Consider the following 25,723-nt stretch of genomic DNA (forward strand, 5'->3'; position numbering starts at 1 on the left):
GTTCATCAAATTCAATTGACGAAAGATTCAAATCAAAGTATCAAGTCCTTGTGTGTGCAAATTCATTACAAAACCAACAAAAAAATTAAATTTTGTTTATAGCAAAATTTAAATAAGTTTGACATCAATTATTCTATTAACCGTTTTAAAAAAATGTTTATAGATTATCATTATCTCAAGTTAGCTATAGGAGTTGAACTTGAAGCTCTGTGAGATTAAAATCCATTTCTTAATAACTAGTAACTATACCAACCAACTTTTAGCCTAAAAAGTAAAAACTAATTCAATTAATTCGCATTTACAAATAATATTCTAAGGTATCAATGAGAATAACTGGTTCAACTCGCACCAAGATTTTCAACTTATTATATTCCAATTCTCGTGCCCTGAAAAATCTGTGAATTATTCTCACGAAAAGCCTTTGATCAATTCACTGAAAACTGATTTTGCATTTTGTGCACCTCTTTTTCTTTTTCCTTTGTTTTTTGGAAACTTCAAGTCTTCATTCTGCATTGAATTTTCACGTTTTACCAATCACATTTAATTGTTTTATTTTCCTTCATTTGTTTGTTTATGCACCAAAGAATGTGGTGTTATCATCAAGCAATAGTGCAATATAAGTTGACTTGACTGGGAAGAAATAAAAAAAAATGTAACATTATCAATGCTGACTATCCAAATCACAGCAGCCTAAATATTTAAATAGGAGGATTATTATTATATTAAAAAAATGTTGAATGAATACTTATTAAAATAATAGATTACTTATATTCTTCAACAAATCTCACTTATAAAAATAACAAGTTACTTTTATTATTCATCATCAAATCTCACTTCATCTCTAACATTAGTTTCATTCATCATTCCTCTTATTCATATTTCCATAACCATGACAATTACAAACACTTCAACAACTCATTATCATGCTGCACTTCTATGTCCACCAGGTATGGGTCACATAATCCCTTTTCTTGAACTTGCCAAACACCTTGTGTCACATACCATAATTACCAAAGTAACCTTGTTTATAGCTTCAATTAACAACAAATCTTCTAAGCCTCAAGTAGAAACAAATATTCTTCAATCATCAGTGAAACAAGGCCTCTTTGACATCATTCATCTGCCTCCTATTGATGCTCCTGCTAATGCAAACATGGGAACAAAGCTAGCAATCATAATGAAAGAATCGATCCCATTTATTTGTCACGAAATCTCAACCATGACATCACCAAAACCAACAATTCTCATCACTGAGCTATTTGGATCACTGGTGCTGCCTATTGCTGAACACTTCAACATGTCAAAGTTTGTATTTTGGCCTTCAAGTGCATGGAATGTTGCACTTTCACTTCACACACCAACATTAGATAAAGTTGTGGAAGGTGAGTACACAGATCAAGAAGAGTTTATCCGAATCCCTGGTTGCAACCCCATAAGCCCTTGTGATTTGTTCTCACCATTTCTTGATAGGAATGATCAATTGTATCATGAATATCTTCCAATGTGTGAGGAGTTAAGAAAGGTTAATGGAATTTTTGTGAACACTTTTCTTGAGCTAGAGGCTAAGACAATCTTAGCTCTAAGAAGTGGAAAAATATACAAGGTACCAATTTATCCAATTGGACCATTGATCAGGGAAGCTAAGAAGCAGAATTGTGACGATGAAAATAGAGATCATGTTATTGATTGGTTAGACAAGCAAGAAGAAGAGTCAGTGATATATGTATCACTTGGTAGTGGATACACAATGTCACATGAACAAATCAAAGAGATGGCTTTGGGATTGGAGCTAAGTGGGAAGAAATTTGTTTGGTCTTTAAGGCCACCATCTACAAAAGCCGGGAACGATCGTTATCTCACAGCAGGCGAGGATGCCGGATCGAATGGCGTCCCTAAAACTCAAGGATCGGTTAGTGCTTTCCCAGATGAATTCCACAAGATACAAAACAGGGGTTTGGTGGTAATGGATTGGGCACCACAATTGGAGATTTTGAAGCATTCATCAATTGGAGTGTTTGTGTCACATTGTGGATGGAACTCAATACTAGAGAGTGTGTCATGTGGGGTTCCAATTGTTGGGTGGCCTCTGTTTGCAGATCAATTGATGAATGCAGAAACGATGGCTAAAGAAATTGGAATTGGAATTAGATTGAATGTGGCACAATCTACAAAAGTTGTTGGAAGTGAAGAGATAGGAAAAACTATATGTAAGATAATGGATAAGGAGGACATTGAAGGTTGTGCAATGAGGAAAAGGGTTAAGGAGCTTAAGCACATAGCAGAAAAAGCTTGGTCTCAAGATGGTCCTTCATTTTGTGAGATGAGAAATGCATTTGTAAAAATAAGTCACACAAATGGGGTGTGATTAGTGACAACTCTAGTGTAAGATTTTTATGAAGAAATAAAATATTGATGAACATGTTTGCTTGAATTTTTTCTTTACAATTGTTGATCCCTTTTTTTGTTTCTGTTATGCTTGACTAACTAGAGAAATTGTGAATCAAGTAACCGTTTTAAATTTTACAAATGAAATAAAATTAAAACTAAAACTAAAGCAGCAGCAACTACTTTCTGCTGTCAAATTTGACTTTTGAACGTGTTTGTTTATATTTTTCTTTTCAATGACACGCGAATCATTACTATATTCCGTTGCGTGATGCATTATTGTTTAAAGTAACAATTTAGTGCTCTAGTCAAACGATTCCAAATTAGTATAAAACAAACATTTTTAATTTGAATGGTCATTTTTTGGCCAATATTTTTATCCAGTGTCTGACAATTATTTCGTAGCACAAAACGTTATTTGACAAAGAAAGCTCAGTATAGTCCCAGCCCAATAGGACAATATGATTCCTCCATTATTTTTATCGTTAATTCGTAACGAAAATTACTTTGATGGTATATTTGGGTGATAAGAAGCCGATACGTTAAGTATCATGTTATCACCATCAAATTAGTTAGAAACCTATTTATTTATAAATTTAAATTGGTTATGAACTTATTTGTCTTTATTTTTTTTGAGAAACGATATTATTTTGAGATTAAATTATTCAAGAGCTTATTTATTAGGAATTTATTTGTCATAAAAAAACTTTTAATATAATACTTTTTTTAAAATTCAAGTTTTTATTATTATTATGTTCATTATATTATTTTTTTAAAATAAATTATTAAATGGACAGTATAATAAGTATATATTAATTAATAAAATATTCAAATTTAAAATATAATTTCAAAATCAAGTAAATAATTCTAAATGAAATTTTTAAATATATAAATAAAAAATTATGTAATTAAAAACAAAGGATACTAGCAAAAACTAAAATATAATTAATAAATTTGTACTATAATTTAAAGAGAAGCAACTCTGTAAATTAGTAATACATTACTAGTTTTTTTTTAATTGTAATTAGAATTTAAAATCTCTTGTACTCTTTTGTAATAATTTCATAATAATACTTAATAAATGAGTGAATTATTAGATATTAAACAAGTAACATTCATAATGCTTAAAAAATAATAAATTTTTTATGATTATTATTTTATTTAAAAACATGCAAAAAATTACACAATAAAAAATCATGAGAAGTGATATTAACTATTAAGTCAACAAAGTTAATTAGCACATACTTTAAGGGGGGAGAAGAAGATGGGGAAGGGGGGAAGGTGCCGACGAAACTTGGAGCTGTCGTCGTCGACTGGAATCAGAACTAAAGGGAGAGAGAGCTCGCGAGGGAGAGAGGAGACACGAGCCAGGGAGTCGCGCTCTGCCACTGCCGTTGCTGCTACTGATCTCGCCACCACTCCGCGTCCTCGCCACTGCACTGGTGTACGAAAATTACACTCACACTATGTAATTCTGCACAACTAACCAACAAGTGCACTGGGTCGTCCAAGTAATACCTTACGTGAGTAAGGGTCGATCCCACAGAGATTGCCGGCTTGAAGCAAGCTATGGTTATCTTATTATTCTTAGTCAGGATACCAATAAGGTTCTTTAGTTTCAATTGTAAAAAGTGAAAGAGCATGAAAAGAGTAATGGTTACGCTGTAATGGAGAATGTGTTGGAGTTTTGGAGATGCTTTGTCTTCTGAATCTCTGCTTTCCTACTGTCATCTTCTTCACGCACGCAAGGTTCCTTCTATGGCAAGCTGTGTGTTGGTGGATCACCGTTGTCAATGGCTACCATCCATCCTCTCAGTAAAAATGGTCAAAATGCGCTGTCACCACACGACTAATCATCTGTCGGTTCTCGATCATGTCGGAATAGGATCCATTGATCCTTTTGCGTCTGTCACTACGCCCAACACTCATGAGTTTGAAGCTCGTCACAGTTATCCAATCCCTGAATCCTACTCGGAATACCACAGACAAGGTTTAGACTTTCTGAATTCTCAAGGATGCTGCCAATGGATTCTAGCTTATACCATGAAGACTCTGATTAAGGAATCTAAGAGATACTCATTCAATCTAATGTAGAACGGAGGTGGTTGTCAGGCACACGTTCATAGGTTGAGAATGGTGATGAGTGTCACGGATCATCACCTTCTTCATATTGAAGTGCGAATGAATATCTTAGATAGAAACAAGCGTGTTTGAATAGAAAACAGAAATAATTGCATTAATTCATCGAGACGCTGCAGAGCTCCTCACCTCCAACAATGGAGTTTAGAGACTCATGCCGTCAGAAAATACAAAGTTCAAATCTAAAATTTCATGAGGTACAAAATAAGTCTCTAAAAGTTGTTTAAATACTAAACTAGTAACCTAGGTTTACAAAAAATGAGTAAACTAAGATAGATAGTGCAGAAATCTACTTCTGGGGCCCACTTGGTGTGTGCTGGGGTTGAGACTTAAGCTTCTCACGTTCCTGGGCTATTTTTGGAGTTAAACGTCAGGTTGCAACCTGTTTCTGGTGTTTAACTCCAACTTGCAACCTGTTTCTGGCGTTCAACGCCAGAATGCAACATAGAACTGGCGTTAAACGCCAGTTTACGTCATTTATCTTCGAGCAAAGTATGGACTATTATATATTGCTGGAAAGTCCTGGATGTCTACTTTCCAACCCAATTGAGAGCGCGCCAATTGAACTCCTGTAGCTCCAAAAAATCCATTCCGAGTGCAGGGAGGTCAGAATCCAACAGCATCAGTAATCCTTTTTCAGCCTGAATCAAATTTTTGCTCAACTCCCTCAATTTCAGCCAGAAAATACCTGACATCACAGAAAAATACACAAACTCATAGTAAAGTCCAGAAATATGAATTTTTCCTAAAAACTTATAAAAATATACTAAAAACTAACTAAAACATACTAAAAACTACATGAAATTACCCCCAAAAAGCGTATAAAATATCCACTTATCATGCACATCACCGATTCAGATTCTTCTTCTGTTTTGGCTTCTACTTCTGCTTTGGTTTCTGCTTCTGCTTCTGCTTCTGATTCTACTTCTGCCTCTGTTTCTTGTACTTCTATGTCTGTGTCTGCTTTTGCTTCTGCTTTATTTCTGTTTTGTTTTTACTTTAATTCTGATTCTGTTTCTGATTCTGATTTTGATTTGTAATTTTTCTGATTTTATTGTAGTTGTGTATTGATTTTGTTGTTGAATTTGATGTTGTTAGTTTTCGAATTTGAATAATGTGTTATTGTTGGTGTTCTTGAATCTGATTATTGGTATTTGGTGGGAGTAAGGGAGGTGGTGGTGGTGGTGGTAAAGATGGTGGTAGTGAAGGGTATTTTTGTCCATAAAAAGTCGAAAGAACGATTTTGATACCAAATAAAACATTGGGGATGATTTTAAATTCAAATAATATTGGGGACGAATTTGATTTTGACCCTAAACTTTAGGAACTAAAACAATACTTACCCCTTATATATGGCTATAAATAATATTCAAAGTCTAGTATAATTATTATAACGATCATATATATATATATATATATATATATATATATATATGTCACCAATGTCAAATAAATATGTTCACTGAATTTTAATTTGTCTTATAATAATTTTTTATTTATACATTTAAAAATTACAATTAGAATTACTTATTTGGTTTCATAATAAATTATATTTTAAATTTGAATAATTTTTTAATTAGTTTATACTTATTATACTGGACGTTTAATAATTTAATGAAAAAGATTAATATAATGAATATCATAATAATAAAAATTTAATTTGAAAAAAATTATTATATCAAAATTTTTTTAGGATAAATAGGTCCTTGACAAAAAAGTCGCTAATCAATTTGACCTTAAAATGATGTTATTTTTGTTGGAATGAATAGGACATATAAATTTATGACCAATTTGGATTTAGGGACAAACAGATTTTTAACTAATTTGACAGTGACAACATAACACTTAACGTGCCAGCTCATCACCTAAACGTGTCATCTAAGCAATTTTTCGTTATGAGTTAACTGTAGAAATGAGAGAAAAATCATGTTGTCTTATTACATTAAAGGATTAATGGTCAAATTGATCTCCCTGAAAGATAGCGCAATCGTCATTTTCGTCCTCAAATGATTTTTTTAATCAAATTAATCTCTTAAAGATCTAACATCAATTTCGTTTGTACTTCTGTTTTTGGACTAACAATTTCTGTCAATAGTTATACACGTGGGTTGTTAACTGTCACATGTGTTGACAATTGTGTGCCCAGATAGAGGCAGATAGGATATGTTCACTACATTATGTCAAAATAGTCCCTGACCCCATTTGTATAAACTGTAATCCCAAGATTCACGGAGACATTAACCCACCTTGTTGAGTAGTGTTGCAGTGGCGCAGAGCAATTACCTATGTTTAGAAGTCATGATGCGAAGCGCTGGTGGAAGACGAATTGGTGGGTTGTTGCCGCAATCACTGGGTAGCTTCGTTTCTAACTCCTCCATTGAAAAAAAGAGTATGAACATGGACAGAACCTATTTTCGTGGGCAAAAACCTATGATTAAGAGATCTAGGACACCAGAAAATTCAAGAAGGTTGTTTCACACTTGTCTAAGATTTTGGATGAGTTTAAATTAGTATGAACTATAATTTTTTAAACTCCTTTCACCACTAATGTGGGATTCAACTTTTGCCCTTGACATATGTAGAAAGACAGCTACTGTAACTACTTTAGTTAGATAGATGATAATAAATATGAAGTTTTTGAAGTTATAAATGGTAGGACAGAAGTAGAGTTTGAAGTTGAGAGTGACTATGAAGATTGAAAAGTGAAACTAGATTGGAGAATAGGTAGTTTGGAAGCTGAAGTCAGAGTACTTAAGATGTTGGGTATTTTCATGTTTGCTGGAGTAATAGTGCTTATGTTAGTGATATGTGCTTCAAATGTTCACGATATGAAGAAATCAAGTATTATTTAGAAGTTATTAGTTTATATTTTAGAATGTTCAATTTAGTTAAATGTATTTGATTTTATTTATTTAGTTACTAAATTGGACCTTATGTTATGGGTTTAGGTTTTCTTTATTTTAATCTAATAAGAGGTTATAAATACCTCATAAATTATTATAGTCATCATTCAGTGATTAGAGGTGTAAAAACCTCCTTTTTGGTTTCGTGATGAAATCATAGTGTGGACAATTGAGGTTGAGTGAATCCCTTTCTTGTTGTATCAAAAAATTGGGTAGAAGGTTGAGGAGTCCCTTTCTTGTTGCGTCAATAAATTGGTTCGAAAGTAGAGTGATTCTCTTTGTATTCAATTTCAGTCTATCCCTTTTATTTTCTATTTTAATTTCAATGTATCTTTTTATTCTGTTTAAATTCTTGTCTTTTTGTTTATCCTATTTTTCCTTATCATTTGATATCAGAAATAAGGTATTAGATTAATCCTTATTAATCTATATTTAATCTTCTTGTGTCAAACAAACAAAAAAGAGTTCATTGTTTCTCGCGTTCTTTTTTATGTTCTTATCATCTTTGTCTGTCTTGTGTTTCATTATTGTTTTTGTTGTTCTTGTTGATTTCATTATTTAAAAAAAAACATACAATGCAAAGAGGAAAAAAAAAAGAAATTATCTTCTTTATATTTGTTCTTTTCATACATTAATTTTTTAACGACAAGATTTGAAGATGAATCTTTTTTGAAGAGAAGGAGAATAATACGTGCTTCAAATGTTCGTGATATGAAGATATCAAGTATTATTTAGAAGTTATTAGTTTATATTTCAGAATGTTCAATTTATTTTGATATTTTTTTATTTTGTTTATTTAATTATTAAATTGGGCCTTATGTTATGGGCTTATGATTTTTTTATTTTAACCTAATAAGAGGTTATAAATACCTCATAAATTATTGTAGTCGTCATTCAGTTATTAGAAGTGTAAAAATCTCCCTTTTTGGTTTCATGATGAAACCATGGTGTGGACAATTGAGGTTGAGTGAGTCTCTCTCGTTGCATCGGAAAATTGAGTAGAAGGTTGTGGAGTCCCTTCAATTCAATTCTCAAACTATGGCATGGACAAGTTAGGTTGATGAGTCATTTTTTTGTTGGGACAATAAATTAGGTAGAAAGTAGAGTGATTTTCTTTGTATTCAATTTTAATCTATCCATTTTATTCTCTATTTTAATTTCAATGTATCTTTTTATTCCGTTTACATTCTTGTCTTCTTATTTATCCTCTTTTTTCCTTATCAGTTAGTTATTGGAGTACTTTGTATGTCATCTATGGAAAAGTAAAAAAATTATAAAAGTATTGGTGATCTTGTTATTTTGTTAGATCCTGTTAAGAGTATTGGTAAAATTTTGTAATAGTGCTTATTGTTATTTTGGAGGTTTATAGAGACTATCTTCGATACTCTCGTACGAATCGAAAGAGTAACCGTCCTCCTTAAGTGAAGATGGCTTAACAACTCTATCAGTCCTTGTCACAGTGGTGAAGTTCATTGATTTTTTATTTTTAATCTCCAATTGTAGACTTCTTGAAAGGTTGAGATATGGGCTGAGAAGTGGGTTGCTGAATAGCTTAAGTTGTTGGGAAGAAGCCTTCAAAAATTGACTATGCGTGTTGGAGGTTGGGAATGAGTTTTCAAGGGTTGGCTATGAGTATTTGGGGTTGGGAATGAGCTTTGAAGAGTTGTCTAGAAGACTTTGGTTGCTAATTTGAGAAATTCAAGGATTTGTCGTGAAGATTTAATTGTGTTTCAGGCTGTGGTTTGGGTTAAGACATGACTTGTGGTTTGGGCGAGGTAATGGCTGTGATGGAGTATTGTTGGGCCTAGATATGGGAAATGATTTGGACTTTAAATAGTATCTCTTATTAGGCTAGGGGTATTTGTGGCCTTGAATTTATAGGTGTTGCTGGTTTCTAAAATAACCAACTCATCCTCATCCTCACACATATATTCCACCATGCTGAGACTCCGAAAACAAAATAAATGTTTATCAAATTGTGATTTCTTCGGCAATCCTTGACCATTTTTAATAAATCAGCATCTACTTCTAATTTTCTCAACCCGACTTCAAGTGACATTTTCAATACTTTTCAGAAATAACCATTCACCTCTGCATATCCTACTTCCTTATGGTATCCATTTACAAAGAAAACATCCAGAGTATCCCCCCTTTAACCTCCATTAAAACTTCTATATTATTTGGTTCATAAATTTTTGATCCACTTTCATCATTCTTGAACTTTCCACCATGATGAAAAATAAATGTCATCGGATAATTCTCCATCTACAAATAAAAATTGATAACAATCAATCACACAGTGCACTCTGTTTTTCGTTTCTTTTATATTTTGTAAACAATTTAATCATGTTTTAGAAACAAAACCACAATCACGATCTTAATCAATATAGACCACCATAACACCAAATCCTACCCTTAACATGAACTAAACAAAAAAATATAACAATCCACAAAATAAGCATTTGGTTCCTTAAAAACAGAGCATCCACATTTTTCAACCAACAAATCAAACAGAAACTTACAAAGCCCTAGCAGAAACTACCTCCAATAGAAAAGCCATAACTCAAAACCAGTCAAGAATCAACTAGAAAGAAGATCATACCAACACTCACACCAGAAAACAAAAAAAAAATTAAAAAAAAGGGAAAATTGGCACAAAAGAGTTTGTACTGCTCACCCGATGACAACGCCAACAATGTCCTACCAAGGGTAGCCTAAAACGCGAAGAACAAGCGTCGTCGCACTCTGTGGAGTGTCGCTGACAATGGCTTCCTTAGCCCTTCCAATGAACAGAGCTCTGATCACCTTTTCTTTGGGTATTGTGATGTTTTTGTGTTTTGATTAGTGAAAGGAGAAGAGTGAAAGAGAAAAAGGGATTGTAAATGGAGGTGAAGAGTTACCTCAATAATATTAGAGAATGACTTCGTTTCAAACACCACACATCTTAACATCACAAAAAGGCATCGTTTTATCACTACTACTTATTTGTCACTTAACAATACACGTGAAAAAACGTTAACAAAATGTGTTAACCTTTTAACAGAAGGACAAACAAGATTGGTGTTAAATCTTTCGGGAACTAATTTGATTAAAAAAATTATTCGAAGACGAAAATAATGATCGACCTATCTTTTGGGGACCAATTTGACTATTAACCCTACCTTAAAGGACAGAGATTAAATTGGGCTGTTTTTTTTTTTCAAGATGCAATTTGTCCTTCAAAATAATAATCAGAAGCCAGATTAAGTATTTACTCATAAATAGTAAGAACTAAGTATTAAAGGAGTAAAAAGAAGGAAAGAAATATAGGAATAGTTTTTGGTATGCAAGTGTTTTGTTGCAAGTTCAGAATTTGAATTTCATGTACAGACAATAACAGGTCATTTATCATTTTAAGGCCATACAAAATGATAATAATGGACATGAAATGACATCTAAAAAGTCAAAAATAGATAGCTAATGATGTTGGTTTCTCGATTGGACTAACTGTGAGCCAGAGTAATTTTTTTTGTCGGAAACTGAACCAGCAACCTAGCACAAACCTAAACAAAACAGGAACCCATGCTCAACTCAGAAACCTAACCCGGCATTGCAACCCCTCTTCCCTCTCACGCTTGCTGAAACCTTTCCTCTCCTCAATTGCTAGCTTCTACAATGGTCCACCGTGAACAGCGCCGGCCTCGCCGCCATTGGTTGGAAACGGCGCCTGCCCCCATCATCTTCAAAGTCATGCATTTGCTTTCACAACTTAATGGACAGCTCTTTAAGCAATAGTTAATAGGTCATGTGCCATGTATAAAGTAGGTCTTGTGAGTGATTTATTTGTTTGGTTCAATAAAATTAATAGAATATTTCTCCCAAAATACATATAGTCAAAGATATAGTTAGATTTTTAATTATGAATACTTTCAATTTGCAAAGAAATATTTAGTTAATTCTAATATTTTTTACACTAGAAAGGACCTAATTATAAAATTAAAAACAGTGTAGGAACTAATTGAAAGGAAAAAAAGTATAAGAACCTAATTGAAAATTCGATAAAACTATAGAAACTAACAGAGTAATTTTTTTGTGACTAGACAAGAAAGGAAAGAAAAAAAAACAAAAGAAACAAAAGGGAGAGGAAAGCCTCCTAAAAACCAGCAGCTAAGTCCCTTGTAAGTAAGACATGAAGCTCATCCCAAGGCCTCAATAACTCAGTTTGAGGGATATTGTTCACTGCTGCAAACTTTGACATGGCATCTGCAACATGGTTGGCTGTTCTTTGAATTACCTTGATATTAGCTCTCCAATTCCAAGTCAAAATCTTATAAATTTTAGAAACCAAATCATGATAAGCACTTTGGATGTTAATAAAAATGATCTTGAACTAGGAGAAAAGCTTCCAAACAGTCTGTCTCACAAGAAACCTGCATGTACCCTGCCTCCCAAGTCAAAAGTAATTCCTTGCAAATAGTAAAAAGCTCACAACAAAGAACCATTCCTAGCGGCAGAACCCCAATACAACCACCTTTCCAGACACCATCCGAGTTTCTAATAATACAGCCAAAGCCAGTACAATCGTCATGGATACTAGTATCACTATTAATCTTAAACATCCCCCCAGGAGGAGGAGACCAAGATGAGCTCGGGCAAGATAAATGGACATCATTAAGTTTAGTGAACAAATATTTTAATTCCTTATCATATGCTAAGATTAATGATAGCACTTTATTAAAAGGCCAAGAATTCATAGGATTGAAAACATCATTATTCATGTCTCTCCAAATCCACCAAAGACTAAAGAAGAAGAAAAAAAGTAGCATTGACATTCTTACATTCAGATACCCACTGTTTCAAGGATAGACAGTGAACATCATTAAAATGTAAAATTTGCCAAACTGCACTAACTTTTGGACAATCACGTAAACAATGAAGGACGGTTTCTGGAGCTAGGGAGCAACGTGGGCATAAATCAGAAGAAGAAAGCCCACGATGATGTCTAAAAATAGCAGTTGGAAGAGCATTATGGAGGCAAAGCCAAACAAGAAATTTAAATTTCTCAAGTACCTAGGTTCTCCAAAGCCAGAGCCACTCTTCAGTCTCCTCCCATCCATATTTATGCTTGCAAAGCCATAAGTAACCACTACTAGAAGAGTAAATTTTTTAACTTGATGCATCCTATCTCCAACCTGCTATGTCCCCAGATTCCACATCAGAATTGTAAGAATTAATATTTAGAGACAAAATATCAGGTATAGTAGTGTAAATTACATTGACATTCCAATAACCATCTCTCCAAAGATCACCAATAGCAAGGTCAGTATCTGCGATGCAGACATATGGAAACTCATTTGCGACTACACCTTCTCTTCTCCAAGAATCAAACTAAAAAGAACCATTTAGAGAATCAATACACCAAGAAAAACCCTCTTTCAAAACTTGATAAGCCTTCACAATACTTATCCAAATATAGGAAGCATTCTTATAGGAGGACAAGCTTCTGTTCTTATATTTAGTAGCAAGCATTTGCATCCAAAGTTTCTCTGGACACTGAAAAAATTGCCAAACAAATTTGCCTAACAGTGCTATATTGGCGCAAGCAGGATCTCTAATCCCAAGTCTATCAAACTTCTTCGGGGTGACCATCGTCCTCCAATTGACAAGACTCATATACCTTCCATCAATCTGGCCCTTGCAAAGAAATCAGTGCATTAACAAAGATATCTTATTAGTGACATTGATAGAAAAGAATGAAACCTGCATTTGATAAACTGGTAAAGAGGCCATTATTGAATTAATCAAACAGAGCCGCCCAGCCCTATTCAAGAGACGCCCTTTCCAATTAGCAAGCTGACTCCTTATTTTATCCATGACACTATTACAGGAAGCTCTGGACACCCTGGAGTGATTAATATTGACGTCGAGATACTTTTCAAGATCCTGGGTGAATCTAATGGTAGAAACTTCGATGAACATTTCTTTCCTTTTATTAGAAATATTCTTGGAACAAAGAGCTTTGGATTTATCTAAATTAATTCTCATCTCGGAAGCTTTGCAAAATAAGTTCAGGTAATTCATAACAACTTGGACTTGAGATTTCCTGGCTTTGCAGAAAAGCAACAAATCATCAGTAAACATAAGATGGGAGACCCTAGGTCCCCCTTTAGAAACAGTCACTGGACCTCATATACCCATATGAACCTGATTAGTACCATAGCAAGCTAAATGTTCCATACAAATAACAAACAAATAAGGGAACATACAATCTCCTTGCCGAAGACCCCTCTTAGGGACAAACTTATCTAACTTGCTGCCATTCTAAAGAATTGAAAGAGAGAAAGCTTGGACACAGGACATGATAAGTTTGATAGTAGCAGTGGGAAAACCAAAACCCCTAAGGGAATGCTCAAGGAAGCTCCAGTCAACCCTATCATAAGCCTTCTCTAAATCGATTTTACAGGCCAACGTTCCTTTGTGCAATTATGTTTTCTTTATGAAATGGAGAATCTCCTTAGCAATGATAACGTTCTCTGGTGTGCCCCATGCCTTGGATGAAACCGCCTTGAAGAGGTCCAATGATATCTGTCAAAAAAGGTCGGAGCCGGTTCACCAAAACTTTGGTGATAATCTTATACACCACATTACACAGGCTAATCGGCCTAAAATCTTTCATGTAATTAGGCACCTCCACTTTGGGAATAAGCACTATGAGAATTTTCATAAATGAAGGGTCAATGTAACTATCTGAGAAAGCATTCTGAATAAGCCTCCAAATATCCAAACCAAGAATCTCCCAATACTCTTTAAAGGAAAAAAGCTTGAAAGCCATCCGAGCCTGGAGCCTTAAAGAAATTCATACCAAAAATAACTTCTTTTACCTTAGCGAGCGTTACTATTATAGTGAGATTCTGACAAGATTCATCACTTAAAGAGGGTAAGCGAATATCCCCAAGACAATCCAAATTCACTTCCTATGTTGAACAAAGAAGTTGCTTGTAAAAAGATATGGCTTCATTTTAAAAAGCATCTTGATCCATAGACCAAGTACCATCATTTAAAAACAACCCATTAATCTTATTATGTTTCCTATGATTCAGAGATTGGAGGTGAAAAACTTTTGTATTCCTGTCTCCAAAATGAACCTACTATTCTCGGGACTTTTAAAACCAAAAAAATTCTTCCTCTAAACGAATGCAATTATACTCATCTGTAAGCTCCTTTTCTTTGTTCTAAGAGAAAGAGAATCAACCAACTCAAGCCTCTTCTAGATGGATTCAATTTGCTTTCTAGCTTTCTTTTTCACAAAAATATTACCAAAAATTTTGGAATTAAAATTCAAAGAACCTTCTTGCACCTTGTGAAGATTTTCAGTTACACACCAAGACCCCACGCCTCCAATTTTACTACACAACATGTCTATATGCTAGGTGAGTAGCCCAATCAGCTTGGAACCTAAAGAGACAAGCATCGTTGAGTTGAGGAGCACCTTCACATCTCACTAAGATTGGGTAGTGGTCTGAATGAAGTCTATTGAAAATTTCTGCATAAACTTTTAGAAACAGTGAAAACCAAGAACTATTGATAAGAGTCTTGTCTAACTTCTCTTCTATGTCTCTATAATTTTGAATTCTTCTATACCAAGTGAAGTTCCTACCAATCATACGAAGGTCAAGTAAGCCACAATCTTCTAGGATCGAGACAAAGATCTCAGCCCTTTAAACAGAAAGGGAGCCTCCTTTGACCTCATAAAATCCCTAAGCACAAGCCACATACCATCAAAAGAAGAAGCCAAAGATAAAAGATGTTTCCACAACAAGACTCTACTATTAAAATGAGGACTAGCATACATTGCACTGCATCTCTAATTCATATTGCCTTGGCAAAATTTAAAAGTGAGACATTGATTAAAATTACTAATAAACCTACAAGGAACATTTGGAATAGAAGAGAGAAACCAAATACCTTGTTTATGACCTGAAACCTCTACAATACCAATAGAATGAAATTTCAGTCTCTGTCAAAACACTTTAAGATTCTAAAAAGGTGAATGATTTTTCATAATAATGAAAAAGGTAGGACGATATTTTCTCACCAGCTCTTTGCAATGAATCTGTGCCAATTTGTTAGAGACACATATAATATTCCAAACTATATTAAGACTATCCATAAACAATAATATCAAAGAAGAAAAAAAAATAGGGGTTCTAATTCTCAGCCTTCACTCCAATCTGGCCATCTCTCTGTTTCACCTCGGTTTGCTTCTCGCCATTCTTAGGCCCCTTATGAACTTAGTCATTATCCACCAGGGATGCTTGGAGGGATGCTGGTCTTGGTCTTTCTCTACCAGTTCCGAAGAGAAAAGTATGCACTCGAGGGATTGTACCCTTCTTTAGGTTCTATTATGTGATTTTTAGTGCAGATGGTTCTTCAATTTTGCATTTCTTAGCAATTTCTTATTTGGGTGCATGTTGTTGTTTGTTTTGGCCCAAATTCACTAAGTCCTTCAAGGTAACTCCTTTCTTATCTTTGTGGGCCTTGTTGGAAGATGGCCCATATAAAACTCCACCCCTTTTTTAAAGGGTAAAAAACCATATTAAGCCAAATGAGTGGAAAAATAACGTAAATACGCCAAAGCAAAAATCGTTTCATCAATAAGCCAGACCGCATTTTTATATAATTCGAACCAGCTTGGTTCGAACTCAAAATGGTAGTAATTCGAACCAGGGTGGTTCGAATTAGAGGTTGTTATTTCAACGTAATTCGAACCAAGGTGGTTCGAACTTCACTCACACATAATTCGAACTAGGCTAGTTCGAACTACTACCATTGCAAAGCATGTAATTCGAACCAAGCTGGTTCGAATTACTCTCCTTCATAAATCGAACCAATGTGGTTCGAATTACTCTTGATTCGGCTATATAAGGAGTTCGAATCACCCTCATTCGAACTCTTATTCCTCCCCCTACCCCACAAAATCTCAGAGAAAACGACCGAGATTCTCTCCGAATAATAGCTGAACGGAATACTCTGCTCATGGGGGACGATCCGGCACGGTTATATCGGTTGGACGGAGTCGCTCATATAGCCGGGGTCATCGAGGAGGAGGTTAGTACGGAAATATTTTTTATTCTAGCGGTATTTGTGCCTTAGTGGTTTTGCATGTGGGTTAGATGGTGGTTTATGTTAGTGGTTTATGTTAGTGGTTTATGTAGGTGGTTTATGTTAGTAGTTTAAGTTAGTGGTTTATGCTAGTGGTTTAAGTTAATGGTTTCTGTTGGTGGTTTATGTTAGTGGTTTTGCACGTGGGTTAGATGGTGGTTTATGTTAGTGGTTTATGTTAGTGGTTTATGTAGGTGGGTAATGTTAGTAGTTTTTGTTAGTGGTTTATGCTAGTGGTTTAAGTTAGTGGTTTCTGTTAGTGGTTTCTGTTGGTGGTTTATGTTGGTGGTTTGTGTTAGCGGTTTTTGCGAGTGGTTTATGCAAACGGTTTATGTTAGTGGTTTAGGGTAGGTGATTCTCGTTAGGCTGGTTTATTTATGCGGTTTAGTTGTGCGGTCTATGGATTTGTTTTCTTATTATGGTTATCTTTCATGTAATGTTATGCGGTCTTATTTAGCAGAATGGTATGTTGATGATTTATGATGCTGCTTATGGTTGTGGTTGGATTTCAAGCCGGTTCTAACTGAGCGTTTCATTTTGTGAGCAGCCCCAGCGATGCATTAGGAGCATGCGGCGGCAGCAGGGCATGCGACTTGATGACAGATACGTTCCGTACTTGCAGATGGCAGGTCTATACCATCTTGCAAGGCTGAACGACCGATGGTTCCGGCTAGACGAGGCTCTTGTCAGTGCTTTCGTAGAGCGATGGCGTCCAGAGACGCACACGTTCCACATGCCGTTCGGAGAGTGCACCATCACACTCCAGGACGTGGCATACCAGCTGGGTTTGCCAGTGGACGGCCGTTACGTGAGCGGGTGCTTGTCCGAGTTCCATATATACATCGAGGGTGGCCGTCCAGCCTGGGTCTGGTTCCAGGAGTTGCTCGGAGTTATACCTCCTCCCAGCCAGGTTCAGAAGTACGCAGTGAACTGCAGCTGGTTTCAGGAGACCTTCGGGGAGTGCCCTGAGGATGCTGATGATGAGACTGTGCGCCGTTATGCCCGTGCGTACATCATGATGTTGTTGGGCACGCAGCTGTTTGCGGACAAGTCCGGGAACCGGATTCACATCAGATGGCTCCCGTACGTAGCTAGGCTGGAGGAGATGGGTACCTACAGCTGGGGTTCCGCCGCACTGGCTTGGTTGTACCGGTGCATGTGCCGAGTGGCAAACAGACATGTGGTCAAGTTAGCGGGCCCGCTTCAGCTGCTCCAGTCTTGGATCTTTTGGCGCTTTCCTCGATTTAGGCCAGCAGGATATGAGGAGTCGAGCTGGCCATTGGCATCCAGGTACTATACTATGCCTTCTCTATTTCAATTTGACATACATAACTGCGTAGTCATTAATATTTCTGTTCATGTAACAAATGTGTATGGTGCAGATGGTCAGGTTACAACCCTTCCGGGAGCGAGAAGGGTCCTAGAGTGGAGATGTGGAGGCTCAGGATAGACATGTTACAGGATGGGGAGGTGAGTATGCTACTTAACAAGTCTCCTTTTAGAATCTAGCATTTCTAGTTGTGTGATAAAGTTGCCCTGACAAGGGTGAGTTCCTTTTGCAGTTTCTATGGATGCCGTATACTACTCCGGACGTACTTCAGGTTGTGCATCCAGAGGTTTTGGAGCCTCGGCATATGGCGTTGTGGCGCTCTGTGACGGCGCTGATCTACTTTGCTGTCATAGAGTGGCATCAGATAGATCGTGTTCTTCCGCAGTTTGGTGGGGTTCAGCCCATTCCGCATCCCGCCCTGAACATTGACTTTTGATGTCCAAGGACGGTAGAGGCGGCGATCGATGGTTCCCGTCTACTTTGCAGAGGTGGCATCTCCTTTGGGACTCTCGTCAGGACTGTGTGCTGAGGTTCGACGTTGTAGGCGACCCCGGTCCTTCGCATGCGTTCCTTGACTGGTGGCGTCAGTATGGTAAGAGGTTCTTGTCTCCGGAGTCGCAGTTGGGGGATCCTAGAGCAGTTCCTATTCCATTAGAGGCCTCACAGCGGGGTCCGGGGCGAGTTCCTGACATGGATCGTCAGGAGGACGTGCCGGACAGGCGTAGGGTTGATAGGAGGATGGGTGTGGGGACACGGAGGAGCCAGCGTGAGTGGAGGTTCCCTGACCTTGGTGTGCACGATGATTACGACGCCGGTCCCGCTAGAGGCGGAGGACGAGGCCGGCGAGGTAGGGCGAGGGGTCGTCCTGACCATCGGGACGACACCGACGATCAGCATCGGCCCGTTGGTGGGGGTGGTTCAGGGGCTGCTGCATCTGCTGGTACTACCACACACGATCATGGTCATGCAGGTGAGTTGTATGGTACAGGGATGGGTGCCGGGGCTTACACAGGTGATGCTGTACTTGGATCAGGCCCTCTTGGAGATTACTTCGTTGGTGTGCCAGCCGATGACCAGCCTGAGCAGGGGGGGACACCTTGGCGCATCCCCGGATCACAGTGGTCAGACTTCATTGGGTCAGACACGCTTGTTGGGGACTTCGGGAGTCCACGCTTCCTTGACGAGATCAGCGCCATCATGCAGGGGGAGGCCACTCCGCGCAGTGGTGGTCAGACCTCAGGCACACAGGCCCCGTTAGATGTTGATCTGAATGAGCCTCCATCCTCATCCGCTGGTCACCAGTTCCGTCTCGGAGGTACTCCTCCATCCGCCTTCACCGCTGCATCACAGTCTGTCGCAGGGATTTCGGCGACACCCCTGCATGTTGCGCCACCAGCACAGCCTGCCCCACCGGATGACGAGGATGACATCGAGGATGTGGAGCCGTTGATCCGCCGAGGTCAGAGGGCACGGGTACCCCCTCGCTGTGGCACTGGGTCGCATCTGTTTAGATGAGTCATGTTTCATGTATTTTTTCTTTAAAGTTCAATCATGTATGATAGTGGTTTGTACTTTTTTTTCCATAGTTTGGACACTTTCCAATATTTAATTTTTATTACTGAATAATATTTTATTTTAATTATTGTCTTTAAATAATACTTCTCCGCTAAGTTAACCCCAAAGAAGAGCATTTCAAACAAAGAGGCATGTTAGAGTCTTTTCCGTCATCATATTTGAAATTCGGTGACAGTGTTATGTCTTGTCACCCATTTTTTCACTCCACCAATTTTGTTCATTTACTTTATTATGTTGTAGTCTGTTCACCTATGTTTTTTTTTTTTTATTTCTCTTGTGGGACATTCACTTCCTACGATCAACGAATCTTGAAACAGTTTAGTGATTATTTTTTTCTTATTAAATTGTGCATCCACGGAAAGTGTTGCATTATTCATAAACAATCAAACCGGTCTGGTTCGAACTATGAATGGTGACATAGGCCGGGTTGGCGCCATAGGCCGCACCTCTTTGGCCGATTCGGATCTGCCTCGTCCATAGATAAACAGCTCAGTCAGTCTCACCCTAATTCAAACCGGTCTGGTTCGACCTATGATTTGTGTAATTCGAACCAGCCCGGTTCGATTTACACGGAAAACCCTTTCTCCCTATAATTCGAACCACCTTGGTTCGAATTACATTCATTCATAATTCGAACCAGGTTGGTTCGATTTATTAACAAATAAAATAACCTAATTCGAACCACCTTGGTTCGAATTACATTCATTCATAATTCGAACCAGGTTGGTTCGATTTATTAACAAATAAAATAACCTAATTCGAACCACCCTGGTTCGAATTACTACCATTTCTAGTTCGAACCAAGCTGGTTCGAATTATATAAAAATGCGGTTTGGCTTATTGCTGAAACGATTTTTGCTTTGGCGTATTTACGTTATTTTTTGAGCCAGTTGGCTTATTATGGTTTTTTACCCTTTTTTAAACCTACTTTAGCTTTTCCTTTTTTAATCACCTTAGTCTACCCCTCTTCTTTATCACTTGTTGCTAAATCAACGTGATTTGCATGAGAAACGGTCTCCGAAAAATTCAAACGTTCCCTATTTTTTGGCTCCTCACCAATATAATTTCCAAATTCAAAAAATTGTCTTTTTTATCAACTGTTACATTCCTCATCTCCCACAATTTGTTGGTTTCCAACGACACCTTTCTATGGTTCTCATTTAAAACAATTCCTTCCACACCCTCATCAATGTAAGAAGAAGCACTCTTGTACTCCCTTGCTACATGATCATAGCATGAACAAGTCCCACAAATAAGATGGAGACTCTTGTATTCTACCTCATATTCATAGTCATTAACAATTATTTTCTTTATCATCGCCATACCGAAGTCGATCTAGACGTATGCACGTGCAAACTTGCCTCTCTCTCTGCCGATTTTGTAGCTAAGTCAACTTTAATTGACTTTTCCACTGTCGCTGCTATGTGCATCATTGCCTCCTCCTGGTAGTATCATATAGGAAGTCCAGAGATGCGGATTCAGACCATGGTGGATCCAAAAGAGGTCTCACATGGTCTAAAATCATAGGACCAAGATTTTACAGCCACATAAAATCCCACAACTAGCCATGGACCACCTAAGATCACTCTCTTCCTACTTTAAAGAGATCAAACTTAACCATGAAATATTCAAACCTAATATCTAACAATTCAAAACTACCTTTGAGGCGCCATACGACTTTAAGCTTGTGAAGAAGCGTTGTGTAACTGAAATGCTTTTCTAACACCTTAATAACCACTGCATCCATATATGGTTCAGCCAAAGAAGATCTAGCTTTCTTCGAAAAAGTTATACGTAGTGGTGTGGAGTCTCTCTACTTTCCAGTCACTATAGTCATGCTATCTCCAAAAAGAGATTCTGCCCATGTGAAAGTCTTAGCCGTCTTAGCACCCACCACTTTATCTTTAAAAGACACCTTTAAGGATTTGACCATCTCTCCCAAGTTGATCCCCTCCTTGTCCTCAGATACAAACCCCCATACACTCTCCCCTTTTATCTTTGTCGCCGACATTGCCGGCTTTCTCACTGTGTTTCTCCCTCGAACACTCTCTCCCGCTCTTTCCTCCACTCATGATTCTATTGTTTATTTGACCAACAGAGTAATTAAACCTATATTTATATATACTAACAATAGATAAGCAAATTATGCATATATAGATTATTATGTTAAATTAAATTAATTTTATTTGAATTATTGCATCACTAAAATATATAATTAATGTCCTTTGATTAATTATATTAACTAATGAATATACAAATTATCTTTTTCGTAAACTTTCTAATAATCAATAAAATAGATTTATCATTCATATTCTTTGTGTAGTTATAGTGACTATTGATATATTGATTATCCTTCTAATAACAATATTCAATTTAAAATTAGTTATTAATTATAATTACTATTCTTTTTATGGCTAATTATAATTACTATTCTTAATTATTCATTTATAAAAAATTAAGGTGTAAAACTTACTATTAGAGTTAAAGCTTTAGAATTTAAGGTAATATATTTAGTACGCAATTTTTTAAAAAAGTTTAACAAATATTGCATTGATTTACCTTAAAAAAATTTAATTATATTTATAATATTATATAATTACTTATTTATTAAGAATTTATGGTTTATAATTATGGGACAGTAAAATTTTAGGGGTTTAGGGTGTAAGTTTAGTTACTAAGCTTTCTATTTTAAATTTGTAAATTAATTTTGATTTAATATTTTTGTATATAATATTTATATTATATTTATTATGAATTATTTTTTTTCTCAAATAAATTAAGATGTAGTTATTATTATTAATATTTATATCTATATTAACAATATAATTAATATTATTATACCCTAATTGGCTTTGTCCATTAATTATTAATTATATATATATATATATATCTAAATTAAAATGAATTATTAAGTTCGAAATTTTTTTTTATTAATTTTGGATAGATTCTTCTACCGTTCTCTCTTTTTAGCAACGTCGACATTTTTTTTCAAATGGTTCCAAGCTCCAACTTCCACCTTATCCGAGTCCACCTTACGCATAAGCCATAATTGCTTCTATGAACGTTTTTTTTTTTTGGGCTTGGCTTCTATTAAAGTTTATCCAGTACAGATGAAATCCACCATTTTCATCAATTCTTTCAGACCCAACTGCACTCATTAAGCTAAGCCCATTAGCTATACGGCTTTCCTTAATCGCCTCACTTGCTTAGTTCTGGCCCCGGAATATGTTAGGCTACATTTGTTTATGAGGAGAGGATAAAATAAGATACAAAACACAAAAATACAAAATTTTATGTATTTGTATTTTATTTAATAATAAATTAAAATAAATTATAAAAATTTAATTTAATTTATTTTTTATTTGACAAATTTAAAAATAAAAATACAATAATAAAAAATATAATTATAAAAAATTAACAAGAATAATAAAAAAAATAAAAAATAAGTTGTATTTCTTATTAGTGTTTCTGTGTCCTTTCTATCAGGATAGATACAAAATAGTGAAATACACTAATTCAATGTCTTTAGACACAATGTCTCTGTCCATATCTCATATGTTAAACACGATTTTGTGTCTCCGTGTTTCTGTTCTGTCCTAATTAAAAATTTTTTGCCCGTAACCAACTTGAATTAGTCGAATAATATCTACTTAAACAAGTGTCGGAAGTTCAAATCCGTAACCCATTGAGTGACAAACCTTTAAATAGAATTAAGATTCGCAACAAATTAGTTCGGATTGGGGATATCATGGACAAATCCGAAGATACCAATGGCAGCCAAATTTTTTTTCTTGCCTCAGAGAACGAAACTACGGGTTGAAGCCAGGGCAACACCCCATATTTAAAGAATGCACATCAACTTGCTTTCGATCAATCACAACTATTAACATTATTTTTATTAAAACAGAACAGATGTAATGACTTAAATTTCAAATTTCTAATAAAATGATTGGCATATGTAAAAGTTTTTCAGAATTTTCATAGATGATACAATTAATTCATGGATTTTCTTGGTGAGTAAGGACAGATTTCCCCTGAACCTAAATCTGAACCTGTCCCAGCCTGCAAAAAAATCCTGCTTCAAAGTATCTACGAGTTCCATTAAGAATATCATTCATCTTAAATACGTTAAGAGATTGGAACAGTTTTCTTGTCTAGCTAGATTTTGTGATAAAATTCTTTTATCCAAACAATAAAATATTAAAAAAAAAAGAGCACCCAAGATAAGGTGCAATCAAGAAAAGAGAGAAGAGGCAACTAGCCAACTACTGCAAAGTAGCTGGCCAAGAACATGGGCTGGCGTTTGTTTTGATTATTATACTTTTTTTTAATTTTTTAAATAAAAAAATAAGAATAAATTAAACTTTTATAATTTGTTCTAATTTATTATTAAATAGAATAAAAAAACATTAATTTTTGTCACTTTTTTAATTTTAATATGAGAGTAGCGTTGATGTATTCCAGGGTTATTGGGGTTTGGCGTGCATTACATGGGTGTAGGGCTGCCTAAGTGAAATCGGACGGTCCGATTTAGGGGGTATGTAATCGGACGGTCCAATTACTGGCGTGGAGAATAAACAAATCGGACCGTCCGATTTGCGTACGGTTGCCACGCGTCGCACATGCAGCAAGCAGCCAGTAGATCCCTTCTCACTCTCGTGTAAACCCCAGCCTTCAATCTAGTCCCCCACTTCGTTCCTCTCTCACTCTCAGACCCTTCTATCTCTCTCAAAATCCACTTTCTTTCTTTCATTGAAGCTCCAGTAGTAGCAGAAAAATTTAAGGAAGGAGACCAAATTAAACAATGCCAAGGAGACGAAGAATAAAAGATGTTAATCGACCAGAGTTACACATTATTAATTATCTTGATCATCCTAATTATGTAAGTTTATTTTACTAAATTAATTTTTTAATTTAAATAATAATAATTAGGTTACATGTTATTTGAATATTTAGTTAATGTATAATGTTAATTAGTTCAAGTGTTAGAGTTGTGTAAGTATAATTAGTGAACTAAGTAACATAAATTTATTTTTCCTGATCGAGGTATTATTATTATTATTATTATTATTATTATTATTATTATTATTATTATTATTATTATTATCTAGTGACCGTTAGTTTAGTTTAGGTTTACTAATTTAAACTAGTTCAGATAGTTAATTAGTTTAGGTATATTATGGTTAGTTAGTAGAATAGATTATGTATGGTTGTTAATTTAATTTTGATATGTGCCCGATAATAATAATAATATGTAAGAAAAAAGTGGGAATCAGTTATATAAATATAAATTAGGTATTCTTAATAGTTATTAATATAAACCAAATAGAATTAAAGTTTAGATATTAGAATTAATATATATATATATATATATATATATATATATATATATATATATATTTATATTGCTGTCGAGTAATAATAAAAATTAGATTTAATTTTAAATTTATTTGAGTTTAACATTCTATTTACATTAAAGGAATGGAAATTGTTATTAAGAAATGAATAGTATATAGATATTAGAAAATATAGTTTTTATAGAAATATGGTATGTTAATTAAGTATGGTTATATTTGATTAATGTGATATATGGTTATGTTTTGTAGGGTTTACGGATGTTAATATGTGATCATTATTTGCCATCAGATTCATATAATCCAATTGTGGAGGGGCATTTGCGGGAGACTGGATTTTATCACGTTTCGCAGATTGGAGTTGTCCAATGTCAATCGGCATTGGTTAATGCTCTGATCAAAAGTTGGCGGTCCGAGTCTCATATTTTCCATTTTTCAATTGGCGAGTGTTCCGTGACGTTGGAGGATGTGGCAGTAATTTTTGGTCTTCCGACAAATGGTTACAGGACCGACTCTGAGTAGTTATGAGGCATTAGAGTTCGAATCCCTCCATCATTTTGGTGTTGCACCCAGGAAGACAGAATGTAGAGGAAGTTTTGTAAAGCTGACTTGGTTTCGGAGACTAAAAGATCATATAGTCTTAGATAATGATATTCAGATTCAGAGGTATGTAAAGTGCCACATAATGTTATTATTTGGGACGATTATGTTTGGGGACAAGTCTGGGGTAGGAGTGCACTGGAAATTTCTGCCGTTGCTCCGTAACTTCGACGGGATCAGAGAATTTAGTTGGGGTTCGACATGTTTGGCGCACTTGTATAGAGCATTGTGTAGGGCTACTCGTGTCGACTGCAAGGAGATTGATGGACCACTGACCCTTCTGCTTACCTGGGCTT

General features: G+C 35.7%; 2 protein-coding genes across 2 annotated transcripts; both read left to right on the forward strand.

Annotated features, from left to right (window-relative positions):
- Positions 1-806: 806 nt before the first annotated feature.
- On the forward strand, positions 807-2,431 carry LOC130960195 (UDP-glycosyltransferase 72D1-like). Its single transcript, XM_057885522.1, has one exon. The coding sequence runs from the start codon at positions 890-892 to the stop codon at positions 2,363-2,365; it is 1,476 nt and encodes a 491-aa protein (XP_057741505.1). The 5' UTR covers positions 807-889; the 3' UTR covers positions 2,366-2,431.
- Positions 2,432-16,383: 13,952 nt separating this feature from the next.
- Positions 16,384-18,334, forward strand: LOC130963396 (protein MAIN-LIKE 1-like). Its single transcript, XM_057889518.1, has 4 exons — positions 16,384-16,514; positions 17,116-17,858; positions 17,951-18,038; positions 18,131-18,334. The coding sequence occupies exons 1-4, from the start codon at positions 16,443-16,445 to the stop codon at positions 18,332-18,334; spliced, it is 1,107 nt and encodes a 368-aa protein (XP_057745501.1). The 5' UTR covers positions 16,384-16,442.
- Positions 18,335-25,723: the final 7,389 nt, after the last annotated feature.

Source organism: Arachis stenosperma, chromosome 2 (genome assembly GCF_014773155.1).
Source record: "Arachis stenosperma cultivar V10309 chromosome 2, arast.V10309.gnm1.PFL2, whole genome shotgun sequence".
In the NCBI taxonomy this organism is placed as follows: Eukaryota; Viridiplantae; Streptophyta; class Magnoliopsida; order Fabales; family Fabaceae; genus Arachis; species Arachis stenosperma.